The 13253-nt window shown below is 47.6% G+C and overlaps 2 protein-coding genes across 4 annotated transcripts in view; one reads left to right on the top strand and one right to left on the bottom strand.

Moving 5' to 3' along the window:
• LOC138741606 (regulating synaptic membrane exocytosis protein 3-like) overlaps positions 1–835 on the bottom strand; it is a 172519-nt gene extending 171684 nt beyond the window's left edge. For all 3 annotated transcript variants that reach the window (XM_069895927.1, XM_069895925.1, XM_069895924.1), the window contains exon 1: positions 499–835. The gene's annotated coding sequence lies outside the window, so the exon portion shown is untranslated. The remainder of the gene's footprint in view (positions 1–498) is intronic.
• Positions 101–13253, top strand: part of LOC138742144 (uncharacterized) — an 86107-nt gene continuing 72954 nt past the window's right edge. The window contains exons 1-3 of the mRNA XM_069896328.1: positions 101–239; positions 584–734; positions 805–1128. Coding sequence (XP_069752429.1) covers positions 101–239; positions 584–734; positions 805–1128 — 614 coding nt within the window. The remainder of the gene's footprint in view (positions 240–583; positions 735–804; positions 1129–13253) is intronic.

Here is a 13253-nt window from a genome sequence, read left to right as displayed (position 1 = left end):
AGTTGCTTTCTGATCAGTCTGGATGGGACCAAGGACCCACAACCATGAAATGGGAGATGGTGCTAAACAAGGACAATAATTAATGAGAGTGTGGTGCTGAATGGCCAATGCAAACACATCACTTTCACTAAGTCTCTCTGAGCAAAGACCCACAAACTTACTGCGGCTCCACAGCCCTCAAACGCATACCAGCAATGGGCAACCATCCAGGTTTGGTGAACCTTACTGCCCAGATCAATGTAAAACACAAAAGTGCGGCTGAAGTAAAAGCATAATGCTTGAAAAACTCTGCAGGTCAAACAGTGCCATTGGTATAGCAAAGATAAGTAACCAAACGTTTCGGGCTTGAACCCTTCATCAGGGTATTGCACAGAGTCCTGGGACTGGAGACAGACAGTCCCTTTTATTCAGCATTTGAAAGCCGGGTTTTATCCACCTTTCGAACACAGCATGAAAGCATCGGTTGGATTTGGAGGGGGGGGGGGGGTCTAGACTTACCCAGCTTTGATCCACCAAGGTAGGGCGTCTCAGCAGTGGAGTGTATGGGACTCACGGAGCCGGTTTTGTCGGGTGTGTGAACAAGCAAGCTGGCTTCCAGAGACGCGTCGCGACCACGGTAACAAGGCGGCTTTTCAGTGTAAAACGGGCTTCAGAGCTAGCGTGAGGGAGCGTTTGGCGCCTCTCACCAATGTGCTCCCCGGGGAGGATCGCAGAGCGGCGCCGCCCTCGCAACGGTTAAAATACGCGTCTTATTTCAGGTTGAAGCCGGTCACCGAATAAAGTCAAAGCGCATCAATCCCTCAGCAGCGCGGCCGGCGGGGGCTCGGGCGGGAGGGGCGGGGCTCGGGCGGGAGGGGCGGGGCTCGGGCGGGAGGGGCGGGGCTCGGGCGGGAGGGGCGGGGCTCGGGCGGGAGGGGCGGGGCTCGGGCGGGAGGGGCGGGGCTCGGGCGGGAGGGGCGGGGCTCGGGCGGGAGGGGCGGGGCCCGGCCGCGGGGGTCCCGCTCTGCACGAGGCTGGCTCGCTGCTCACTCGGAGCTCGACCGTCCCATCCGTTGCGCGGGAGCAAAGGCTGCTTCAGGAGCGGCGCGGACCCCGCGAGATGTTGGGAAGGACGCCAGCGTCACCATGGTAACCAGCTGACCCACTTCTTCCCGCCGGCCGCCCCTGCACGGAGTGGCTGTTAAAAATGAACTGTCCCGTCTCCCCCACCCCCCCCCCCCCGACTCTGAGCCCAGGAGAAAACTCATGACCCACCCCTCCATCCCCATCCTCCCCATCTCCATCCCCCCACCACCCAACCCCATCCCCAACCGCCCCATCCCCAACCCCTCATCTCCATCCCCATCCCCATCCATCCCATCCCCATCCCCCCATCCCCATCCCCATCCCCCCATCCCCATCCCCCCATCCCCATCCCCATCCATCCCATCCCCATCCCCATCCCCAACCCCTCATCTCCATCCATCCCATCCCCATCCCCATCCATCCCATCTCCATCCCCATCCCCATCCATCCCATCCCCATCCCCATCCATCCCATCCCCATCCCCATCCCCATCCATCCCATCCCCATCCCCACCCCCATCCATCCCATCCCCATCCCCATCCCCCCATCCCCATCCCCATCCATCCCCATCCCCATCCCCATCCCCATCTCCCCATCCCCATCCATCCCATCCCCATCCCCATCCATCCCATCCCCATCCCCATCCATCCCATCCCCATCCCCACCCCCCCATCCCTGTGCACTTCAGCCCGGTGAAGAGAGTGGAAACGGCGAGAATTCGACATCCTCAGTCCAACTCGGTCTGCTTGCAGTATTTTCCTACCAGCTCCCGTGGATATGTAGTTCCTGTGGCAGGAGTGGATCCTCTCCCCTCCCCCCCCCCCCCCCCCCGCCGTGTCCCATTCACCCACTCCCATCCCTGTTTGTCTCATCCCCATGTTCCACCTACTCCCGTCCCTGTCTGTCTCCCACCATCTCCTACCCACCCACCCCTGTCCCTGTCTCCCCCCCCTCCCCAAGTCCCACCCAACCACTCCTGTCCCAGGCTGTCAACCCCCCCCACAATCTCCCACCCCACCACTCCCATTGATGCCAATTTACCACCCAACCAACCTCTCCCATCCCTGCCTCTTCCCAGCCCCATCTCTCACCCAACCACTCCCATCCACATCTATGTCCATTCCCCCTCCCTATTCCCCACCAAAACAATCCCATCCTTGTCTGCTCTGCCCCCGTCTCCCACCCAACCACTCCAGTCCCTGTCTGTTGTACCCCATGTCCACCCACCCACTCCAGTCCCTGTCTGTTGTACCCCATGTCCACCCACCCACCCGCTTCTGTTGTCCCCATTCATCACCCACCCAACCACCCACTTCTGTGTCCTCACTCATCGCCCACCCAACCTCTCCAGCTCAGCATGTTCCAAGGATGATGTTCACTCCCCCACGCCCTTCTCGTGGGGACAATTACTTCAGTTCTCTCTTGTGGATAGGTCACATGTTTGCTGTCCTGCTCTTGAGTTTTGGGCAAGGCCATTGATATTCATACATGGGTGAAGCCAAATTTGGAGTTTGTGTGCAGTTTTGATCACCTAACTACAGGGAAGAGATCAAGAAGATTGGAAGAGTGCATACAAAAATTTACAAGTATGTTGGTGCAGCACGAAAAACTGAGTTAACAGGTAAAGGCTAAAAAGGTTAGGACTTTATTCCCTGAGGTGTCAGAGAATGGGGGTGGGGTGGAGGGGGGGGGGTGGTGGGGGAGAGAGATTTGATAAAAGTATACAAAAATATGAGTGATGTGGATGGAGTAAATGTAAACATGTGTTTTCCTCTGAGGTTTGGTGAGATGAAAACAAGAGGTCACAGGTTAAGGGTGAGAGGGAAGCTTCTTGAAGCAGAGAGTGGTGAGAATGTGGATCGAGCTGCCAGATGAAGTGGTGAATGTGGGCTCAATTTTGACATTTAAGAGAAATTTGGTTAGTTACTTGGATATGAGGGCATGGAAGGCTACGGCCTGTCGATGGGACTAGGCAGAATAATAGTTTAGCATGGACTAGATGGGCTGAAGGCTCTGTTTCAGTGATGTAGTGTTCCATGGTTCTATGGCTCTGTGCAGACTCAGTGGGGCAGATATTGACCAGCAGAGACCAACCACGATGAATAAATTGTCCCTGCGTGGTGAACGTCTCATGCCAGATCTGATGCCTTTTGTAGGTAGACAGCCAAAAACTGGTCTAGCTAGTGAATTATTTTCACTGATATTTGTGTTTGCTGAGAGGTGACTTACTGCTGGGGGCTGTGGTGGAGGCAGGGCACTTGAGGACTTCTGTTTTTCTGCTGTTAAGTATAAGTTGGTTTTTCTCTCACGTGTCTATGATGACGGAGCTCAGTGTCCATACGCGAGCTAAAGCAAGTATTATTGAGTAAGGATAAGAAATAGGAGCAGGAGGAGACCATCAACCCGTTGTAATGGGATCAAGGCTGGGACTCAGCTTCACTTATTTACCTTTTCCCCATAACCCTTCATTGAAAAAAATTATCTGTGATTTAAATATATTTAGTGAGGCCACCTTTACTGCTTCCTTGGGCAGAGAATTCCAGAGATTCACTATTCTCTGGGAGAAGCACTTCCTCCTTATTTCTGTCTTCATTCTACTGCCCCTAATCTCAGGCAATGATCCCTAGTTAGAACATACAACATTACAGCACAGTCCAGGTGCTTCAGGCCTGAATGCTGCACTGACCTATGTAAACCTACTGCACACAACTGTTACACTCCATTTTTCTTGCATTCATGTGTCTATCTAAGCATGTCCCTGCTGTATCAGCCTCCACCACCACCATGCACTCACCACTCCAGTGCATGCACTCATCACTCTCTGTCCCCTAAACTTTCCTCCACTTCCCTAAAACCAATGTCCGAGCATTTACAACTGTCATCCAGGTAAAGGGTGCTAGTTGTCTGCCCTAAGTGCCTCATAATCCTATATACCTCAGTAAGTTACTTTCATCGCTCATCACTCCAGAGAAAAGTCTTATTTCTGTCAACCTTGTTTGATGAGACATGTTCTCCAATCCAGGGAACATCCTGGTAAATCTCCTCTGCATCCTCTCCAAAGCATCTACATCCTTCCTGCAATGAGCTGAGGTCAAGCCAGAGTTTTATAGAGCTGCAACATTACCTCATGGCTCTTGAACTCAATTCCATGATTAATGAAGGCCAACCCACCAAATGTCTTCTTAACTACCCTATCAACTTGCGTGGCAACCTTGAGCAATCTATGAGCCTGGACCCCAAGATTTCTCACATTGTCAAGAATCCTCATGATAGTTCTGTAGCTTTATGACTAAAATTGGGGAAGCCTTGGTTCTGGAGTGAGGCGACCCAGGTTGAGGTTTTTCATGTTCTGTATATCAAATCCACTCCAATGAGATACTGCATTTCTGCAAGAAAGATCATGTGTTAACTAGTTGTAATCATTCTGTGATATGGTGATATTTTATCATCAGAAATGAAAGTGAGTGAATAATGAGGTTGTAAAGAAATAACTGGATTGAATTTGCAATGCGACTGATTTGACAAGACATTTTAATTATGTTAACCCCAACTATGACGGATATCTAATCACTGGTTCATGTTTGATCAGTGCCTTAAACGAGAATTGAAGCCTCATGGTTAGAAGATCTACTCACAATGTGGACAAGAGGGATCAGAACACAAGAGTAGGTCCTTTGGCCCTTCAAACCTACCACGCCATTCGATAGAATTGTGTTCATCAGGGCTGTGGATCAGAAACCTTCTCTTGAAAATCCCAATGGCAAGTGGAGTTTACAAATATTCTGAGAGCTCAGAGAGAGCCCACTCAGCTTCGAGATGATGGCCCTGTACAAGGATCCAGCACATCTCGTCCAACATTCTCCACATGCTCTGAAGATTCATTCATCAGATTTCCCCCAAACCCAGTGATGTCACCCCATGCTGTAAAAATAATTAATGTGGGTAAATAGGGAGTCTGCAGTTAAAGGTGAGGGAATGATCACTGAGTGAGGGTAAGTGGGTCACTGGGTGAGGGAATGGTCACTGGATGAGGGTCAGTGAGTGAGGGGGTGAGAGTGAGGGTCAGTGGGTAAGGGAATTGTTGTGTGTGTCAAAAGAACCAAAGACTTGTTGATCCAAACCAAGGCTTTTATTAATTAAAAGACTGGAGCATATCACAAGTAGGTCGACCAGTCCAGAATGACCTGCTCTGGCTAGGAGCAATCCATTAAGACCTGCCAGTAGGTGTGGGTATGCTCTCAGCCAATCACAGTCATCCTACACGACCATCTGTACTTATGTACATATACACATTGGTGACAGGAATGGACAGTGGATGAAAGTGTGTTAGAGGATCAGTGGATGAGGGTTGGTGGGTGCGGTTCAGTGAGAGAGGATCAGTAGTGAGGGACAGTCAATGGGAGTAGGTCAGCAGTAGGTGAGTGGGAGTGAGTGAGGGTCTGTGAGTGTATACAGTATATATGAATGAATGTGTGTTTAATAACTGTGCATAATGTCGTATGATCTTGGATGTAATGTTGTATCAGCTATTGTTATGAGTTGAGCATCAACAATCTTGATGAAAGGATGTTTTGATGGGAACTCTCTGATCAATAGTAAATAATTGTACAAAAGAGTCCACTGACAGTAACTTGGCAAAGAGTGGGGTTGTAACTCCCTGAGGTGAGGTAGGACAATGTCTTAATACAAAGTGGATCAATAATGGCATTCTCAAGACAGAGCAACATTGGTGGCAGGCAGCAAACCTTGAAGAGCTGGAGAAATATAGAGCCACAGGGTTATGGAGCTATACAACACAGAAGCAGATCTTTCGGCCCATCTCACACATGCCAGCCAGGTTGTCCATCCACACTATTTCCACTTGCCTACATTTGGCTAATATCTCTCCAAACCTTACCTATCCCTATACCTGTCTCTTTGGCTTGGCTTCGCGGACGAAGATTTATGGAGGGGGTAAAAAGTCCACGTCAGCTGCAGGCTCGTTTGTGGCTGACAAGTCCGATGCGGGACAGGCAGACACGATTGCAGCGGTTGCAAGGGAAAATTTGTTGGTTGGGGTTGGGTGTTGGGTTTTTCCTCCTTTGCCTTTTGTCAGTGAGGTGGGCTCTGCGGTCTTCTTCAAAGGAGGTTGCTGCCCGCCAAACTGTGAGGCGCCAAGATGCACGGTTTGAGGCGTTATCAGCCCACTGGCGGTGGTCAATGTGGCAGGCACCAAGAGATTTTTTTAGGCAGTCCTTGTACCTTTTCTTTGGTGCACCTCTGTCACGGTGGCCAGTGGAGAGCTCGCCATATAACACGATCTTGGGAAGGCGATGGTCCTCCATTCTGGAGACGTGACCCATCCAGCGCAGCTGGATCTTCAGCAGCGTGGACTCGATGCTGTCGACCTCTGCCATCTCGAGTACTTCGACGTTAGGGGTGTAAGCGCTCCAATGGATGTTGAGGATGGAGCGGAGACTACGCTGGTGGAAGCGTTCTAGGAGCCGTAGGTGGTGCCGGTAGAGGACCCATGATTCGGAGCCGAACAGGAGTGTGGGTATGACAACGGCTCTGTATACGCTTATCTTTGTGAGGTTTTTCAGTTGGTTGTTTTTCCAGACTCTTTTGTGTAGTCTTCCAAAGGCGCTATTTGCCTTGGCGAGTCTGTTGTCTATCTCATTGTCGATCCTTGCATCTGATGAAATGGTGCAGCCGAGATAGGTAAACTGGTTGACCGTTTTGAGTTTTGTGTGCCCGATGGAGATGTGGGGGGGCTGGTAGTCATGGTGGGGAGCTGGTAGTCATGGTGGGGAGCTGGCTGATGGAGGACCTCAGTTTTCTTCAGGCTGACTTCCAGGCCAAACATTTTGGCAGTTTCCGCAAAGCAGGACGTCAAGCGCTGAAGAGCTGGCTCTGAATGGGCAACTAAAGCGGCATCATCTGCAAAGAGTAGTTCACGGACAAGTTTCTCTTGTGTCTTGGTGTGAGCTTGCAGGCGCCTCAGATTGAAGAGACTGCCATCCGTGCGGTACCGGATGTAAACAGCGTCTTCATTGTTGGGGTCTTTCATGGCTTGGTTCAGCTATACCTGTCTAAAAGTCTTTTAAATGTCACAGTTGTACCCAACTCTACCACTTCCTCTGCAGCTCATTCCACAAAACACAGAAATACTGGAGGAACTCAGCTGGTCTTACTGCGTCCATAGGAGGCAAAGATATATGATCAGCATTTGGGCTTGAGACCTTTCTCAAGGCTCATTCCACATGCCCACTACCCTGTGTGAAAAAGATGCTCCTCAGGTCCATTTTAAATGCCTCCTGGTTTTGGACTCCCTTACCCTGGGAACATGATTGTGACCATTCATTTTATTTATGTCCCGCATGATTTTATAAACTTCCATAAGGTCTCCCCTCAACCTCCCACACTCCTGGGAAGATGTCCCAGCTGCCCTGCCTCTCCTTGTAACTCGCTCCCTCTTGTCCCAGTAACATCCTTGTTATTCTTTCCAAATTAATGACATCCATCTGACAGAAGACAGTCAGAACTGCCCATAGTACTCTCAATGTGTTCTCACCAACATCTTGTACAGTACACTTGTAAAATGACATCCAAGCTCCTGTATTGACTGATGAAGGCAAGTGTGCCAAACACCTTCTTCACCACCCTATCTATCTGAAGGTAGATTTGTCTCTCTGTTCTACAATACATCCCAGGGCCTGATCACTTACTGACAAAGTCCTGCCCTTAGTTAATATCAAAATGCAGCACCTCACAATTGTCTAAGTAAATTTCCACCTGCCATTCCTTGGCCTACTTCCCCTTTTGATCTAGATTCTGTTGTAATGCTAGATAACCTTCCTCAATGCCCATGATTCCATCAATTTTGGTGTCAACCTCAAATTTACTACTAACCATTGTCATCCAAATTATTAATATAAATGGCAAACAATTGTCCAAGCTTTGACCCCTGCTTCATACCACCAGTTACAAGCACCAATCTGTACTTTCACCTGATTCCTTTCCACAGCTAATTTTGAAAACTGTTGGTCATTTCACCCTGGATCATATGAACTAGTCCACCATCCAGCATCTTGGCAAAGACCATGCTGAATTCCACATAGATCATGTCTGCCATCTTGTTCTCATCAATACCCTTTGTCAACTCTTCAAGAAACTTAAATCAAATTTGTGATACACAATTTTCCATGCACAAAGCTATACTGACTATACCTAATCATTCCTTACCTTTCCAAATACTGGCTAATCTTGTCTTTCAGAATCCCCTACAGTCACCAGCCTATAGTTCCATGGTTTGTATTTGAAGCCCTTCTTTAATAAAGGCACATTATCCCCCACCCCTCCATTACCTCACCCCTAATAAAGATGATGCAAATATGATTTATTTCCTTCCCACAATGTCCAAGGATACCCTTGGTCAGGTCCTGGGGTATTATCCACCTTAATATTGCCTTAAGACCATCAGCATCTCCTCTTTTGTAATATAGATATGTTTTCAGATGTCACTACTCATTAACATCATTTCATTCACTCCCATGACCCTCTCCATAATAAATACGGATGAGAAACATACATTTAAGACCAAACCCATTTCTTGGGCTCTACACCTAGACAACCATGTTGATCCTCTGGGATTTTATTCTCTCCCTATTGAAACTTTTGATCATAATATAATCTGTAGAATCTGAGGATTCTACTTAGCCTTGTTTGCCAGAGCTATCTCAGGTCCTCTTTTTGACTTCCTGATTTCCCCTTGTGTCCTCCTTTCTTGCTCAAATGATTCAATTGATCCCAACTGCCTCTAACTGATATCTGCCTCCTTTTACCTTACGAGAGCTGCAGTATTCCTCATCCACCAGCATTCCCTAAACCTGCTATGTTTGGCTTTCACTCTAACAGATAGTTTCTTTATCTGCAAGCAGCCTCTCCCAATCAACATTTGCAAGTTCCTGTCAAATGGCATCAAGGTTTGCCTTGGCCCAAATTTGGACATTAACAGTCCTATTATTTTTTCCATTACAACTATTAGAATTATGATGGCTTGTCCAAAGGTGTTTCCCCACAAAGAGTTCAGTCAACTTTCCTGCTTTGTTCTTCAATAAGAGGTAGTGTTGGAATGAATACTGCAGATGCCAGAAAACTCTTGTTGAAATATGAGAGAACTCAGCCACTTGCTCTGGACTTGGAATGATGGAGTGGCTCTTAAGAATTCCCAGGGAGGACCTAGAACGTGGCAATACTGAAAAAGAGGAATACATGACTATTGCTGCAGTATGGATACAAACTCAAAAGAGGTTAATGATTTTACTGACATATCCAGTCACTGAAGAGGGCTTTGTTAATGCTTTGAATGGATTTTGGAATAGAGCTCCCTCATATTTTTGAGAGTTGCAAGTATGCAACCAGAGGCAGAGGAAGTGATTACTGAGTAGATTGTCAGGTGAAGAAATGTGCAGAATGGCAACTGCACAGAAGAATGCTGAAGGTGTGCTTGCTGTGCCTGTTGCCACTTTGCTGTTCCTACTGCTATGACACTATCTATTACCACATTTCTCTGACTGCTGCTGTCTCTGTTCTGTTACTATGTAACTGTGCCTGTTCCCTCATTGTTAATGCCTGTTGCCACGTCGTTGCGCCCGTTGCCACATTGTTCTGCCTGCTGCTGTATTTTTGCGCCTGTGGCCACAGTGCTGCACCTTTTGCACAGGATTGCATCACCAATTAAAGTAACTGCAGCAGAGACTGTAACTCCTATTTCCTTAGATACCATGGGTATGGAACAGTCTCACTGGATACACACATCCAATGTTCAGGGGAAACAGTGATTTGGAAACATATATTGAATGGAATTCACTGAACCCTTGAAGAGGAGGATAATTAATTTGCTTGAATTATCGGAAGAGGTGACAAAGTTTATCAATGAGGGTAGAACAGTAGATGTGGTTTATGTGACAAGATTCCACATGGAAAGGTAAACAATAAGTCTGCAGATGATAGAAATCTGGAGCAATGCACCAAGAGCTGGAGGAACTCAGCAGGCTCGGCAGATCGTGAAAACTGGAGCAATGCACCAAGAGCTGGAGGAACTCAGCAGGCTCGGCAGATCGTGGAAACTGGAGCAATGCACCAAGAGCTGGAGGAACTCGGCAGGCTCGGCAGATCGTGGAAATTGGAGCAATGCACCAAGAGCTGGAGGAACTCGGCAGGCTAGGCAGATCGTGGAAATTGGAGCAATGCACCAAGAGCTGGAGGAACTCGGCAGATCGTGGAAATTGGAGCAATGCACCAAGAGCTGGAGGAACTCGGCAGATCATGGAAATTGGAGCAATGCACCAAGAGCTGGAGGAACTCGGCAGGCTAGGCAGATCATGGAAATTGGAGCAATGTAGCTGGAGGAAAGCCAGGGCAAGTTGGTAAATTTGATCCAAGATTGTCTTGGTAATAGGATGGTTATTATGATTGGATGGCAGTGACTAGTGGTGATCCACAAGGGTCAGTGCTAAGTCACTTGCTTGTACTGCACATGAATGGCTTGGAAGTGAGTGTGGGAGACACAATCAGTGAGTTTGCGGATGACATGAAGATTGGAGAAGTTGAAAATAGTTGTGAAGGCTAGTCTTTGACCACAGAGAAATATGTTGGAGAAATGGGCTAAATAGCAGATGGAATTTAAACTGGACAAATATGAGGTGATGCATCTTGGGAGTATCAGTGAGGCTAGAACATCCACAATGAAAGCTAAGGTCTTAGTGTCTATTGAGGAACAGACAGACCTTGGAATACAAGTCCATAGATCCTTAAAGGTGGCATTACAGGTAGATAATGTGGTTCTGAAGGCAGATAGGATACTGGCCTTCATTAGTGGGGCCCTGAATACAAGAGTAGAAAGGTTTTACTCCAATTTTATAACACACTGGTCAGACCTTAGCTGGAGAACTGTATGCAGTTTTGGACGCCACACTACAAGAAAATAGTGTTAGTCCTGGAGCAGGTACAGAGGTAGTTCACCAGGGTGAGGCCTGGGATGGAGCAGTTCAGTTATGAAGAGAGAGAGGGTCTGTTTTCTTTGGAGCGCAGGACATTAAGAGGGGCATGACTGGAGTATATAAAATTGAGGGATAATTTGAGGGATAGGGTAGATGGCAGAAACTTTCCCCATATCAGAGGTACTTCAATCAAGAGGACATAGATGAAGGGAGAAGTGGTTCAAAGAGATCTGAAAGGAACCTTCTTCATCCATAGAATGGTAAGTACCTGGAATGTACTGCTTAAGAGAACAATGGGAGCAGAGTCAATGATTGAATTTATTAAATGGCAAGTCGAGCACTTGAATAGCCCAAGTATAGAGAGCTGTGGACCAGGTGGTGAGGGTTGGGATTAATATGGAAATCTCAATTGTTTGCATAAATGAGTTGGGTCGAATGGCCTCATTTCTTGCTGCATCATTCTATGGCTATATAGTATATCTAAATGAAGACTGTGTGATCAGTGTGTATATTGACTGTGATCTGTTGGCCTGTGGATGTGCAGGAGAAATACTTCAAGCAATTTTCATTGAAGAGAAGAAAAATTGAGTCAGGAGAGACTGTGCAAGGTATTGGGGAGATTACCTGTTGGGTTGCCAATGAAGACAGATAGGTGCAGTCATCTCTCAGTACAAAAGTTCAGAGCTGTAGAGAAAGATCAGTTTGTATAGAGCAAAGGCAATATAAATTTACTACATTGACATCTTTAAAAATCTGATAACAGGGAAGAAACTGTAATTGAATCTGGTGGCTTGTGAATCTTCTTCCTGATGCAAGATGAAGATAGTGTGGCCAGGGTGGGATGAGTGTTTTTTTAAGTTGGCTACTTTTCTAAGGCAGCAGGAGTTTCAGTTGTTTTCCATGGAGGGGAAGAGGGTATAAGTGATGGCCTGAGCCATGCTCACAACCCTCTGGAGTTTCTTGTGGTCTTGGGTGGAGCTGTTCTTATCCCATGCAGTGACACTCCTGACAGGATGCTTTCAGTGATGCACTTGTAGAAGATGTTCGGGGATGCAGGAAACCTGACTAATTACGTAAGGCCCTGAGGAAGTGCAAACTTCTTAGCCATTGCATCAATGTGGATGGACCAGGATACATGACTGGAGATGTCTGCACTAAGGAACATGCAGCTATGCAATTTCTCCACCTCAGTGCTGTTGATGTGGACTAAGAACCTCTTCTGGAGGTCTATCAACAATGAGGGAGAGATTGTTGTCATAGCACCAAGCCACTTGTCCTTCTATTCCATTCAGTACTCCGACACGTCCTGCCCAAGGTGGTGGTATCATCTGCAAATTTACAGATAGAGTTGCAGCAGTGTTTGGCCATAAAGTTATAAGGCGCACATGGTGTAGATTAGGGGACCGAGCGCACAACCTCAGTGTGTCCAGGAGTTGAGGGGGGTCGTGAGGAGGTGCTGTTACCAATCCTCACTGATTGCTGTCTGCAGGATAAAAGTCCGGTGGGTGAGACATTTTTGTTAGCATGGGCATGTTAGGCTGAAGGGTGCAGTTCCATGCTGTGTGACTCTGTGACCTGATCAGCCATGGACTGCTAAGGCGGTAGGCGAATTGGAGTGGGTTGAGGATGACTGGGAGGCTGGAGTTAACATGACCAACCTCTTGAAGCACCTCATGTTGGTGGACATTAGATCCACCAGCCATTAATCAATCAGGCCCATCGGAGCATTCTTCTTCGGAACTACAATGACGGTGGCTTTTTGAAGGAAGCAGCTACATCATTCTGTAGGAGAGAAGGGTTAATTATGAGAATTCTCCCACCAGCTAGTCTGAACAGGCGAGGAAGAATGTATTGAAGATATGTATGCCCTGCCAGCACCATAGCAGCTGGGGTTTGATGATAGCCCTTTTGAAGAGGTGTCTGAAGTTTGATCAAAGAAATGAACTGCATCGTGTGAGCCATGAATATGAAATCTTCTCTGGAGGAGGTGTCATAGCTGCACCAGTATATTACAAAGCAAACGGTGAGACGTTGCAGGGACTCAGCAGGTCAGGCAGCATGGTCCCGATTCGAAACATTGAGTGTTGATTTCTTTCCATGGACGCTGCCTCCATCTCTTCATTGTTTGCACAAAATTCCAGGATCTGCACTTCTTGTGTTTTCCTTCATATTTGCAAAGATTGGTGCCAAATAAATCGAGAAAAG

This window comes from Narcine bancroftii, chromosome 8 (assembly GCF_036971445.1).
Source record: "Narcine bancroftii isolate sNarBan1 chromosome 8, sNarBan1.hap1, whole genome shotgun sequence".
NCBI lineage: Eukaryota > Metazoa > Chordata > Chondrichthyes > Torpediniformes > Narcinidae > Narcine > Narcine bancroftii.
Note: the sequence above shows the minus strand (reverse complement) of the source record. Positions and strands in the feature narration are given on the sequence as shown.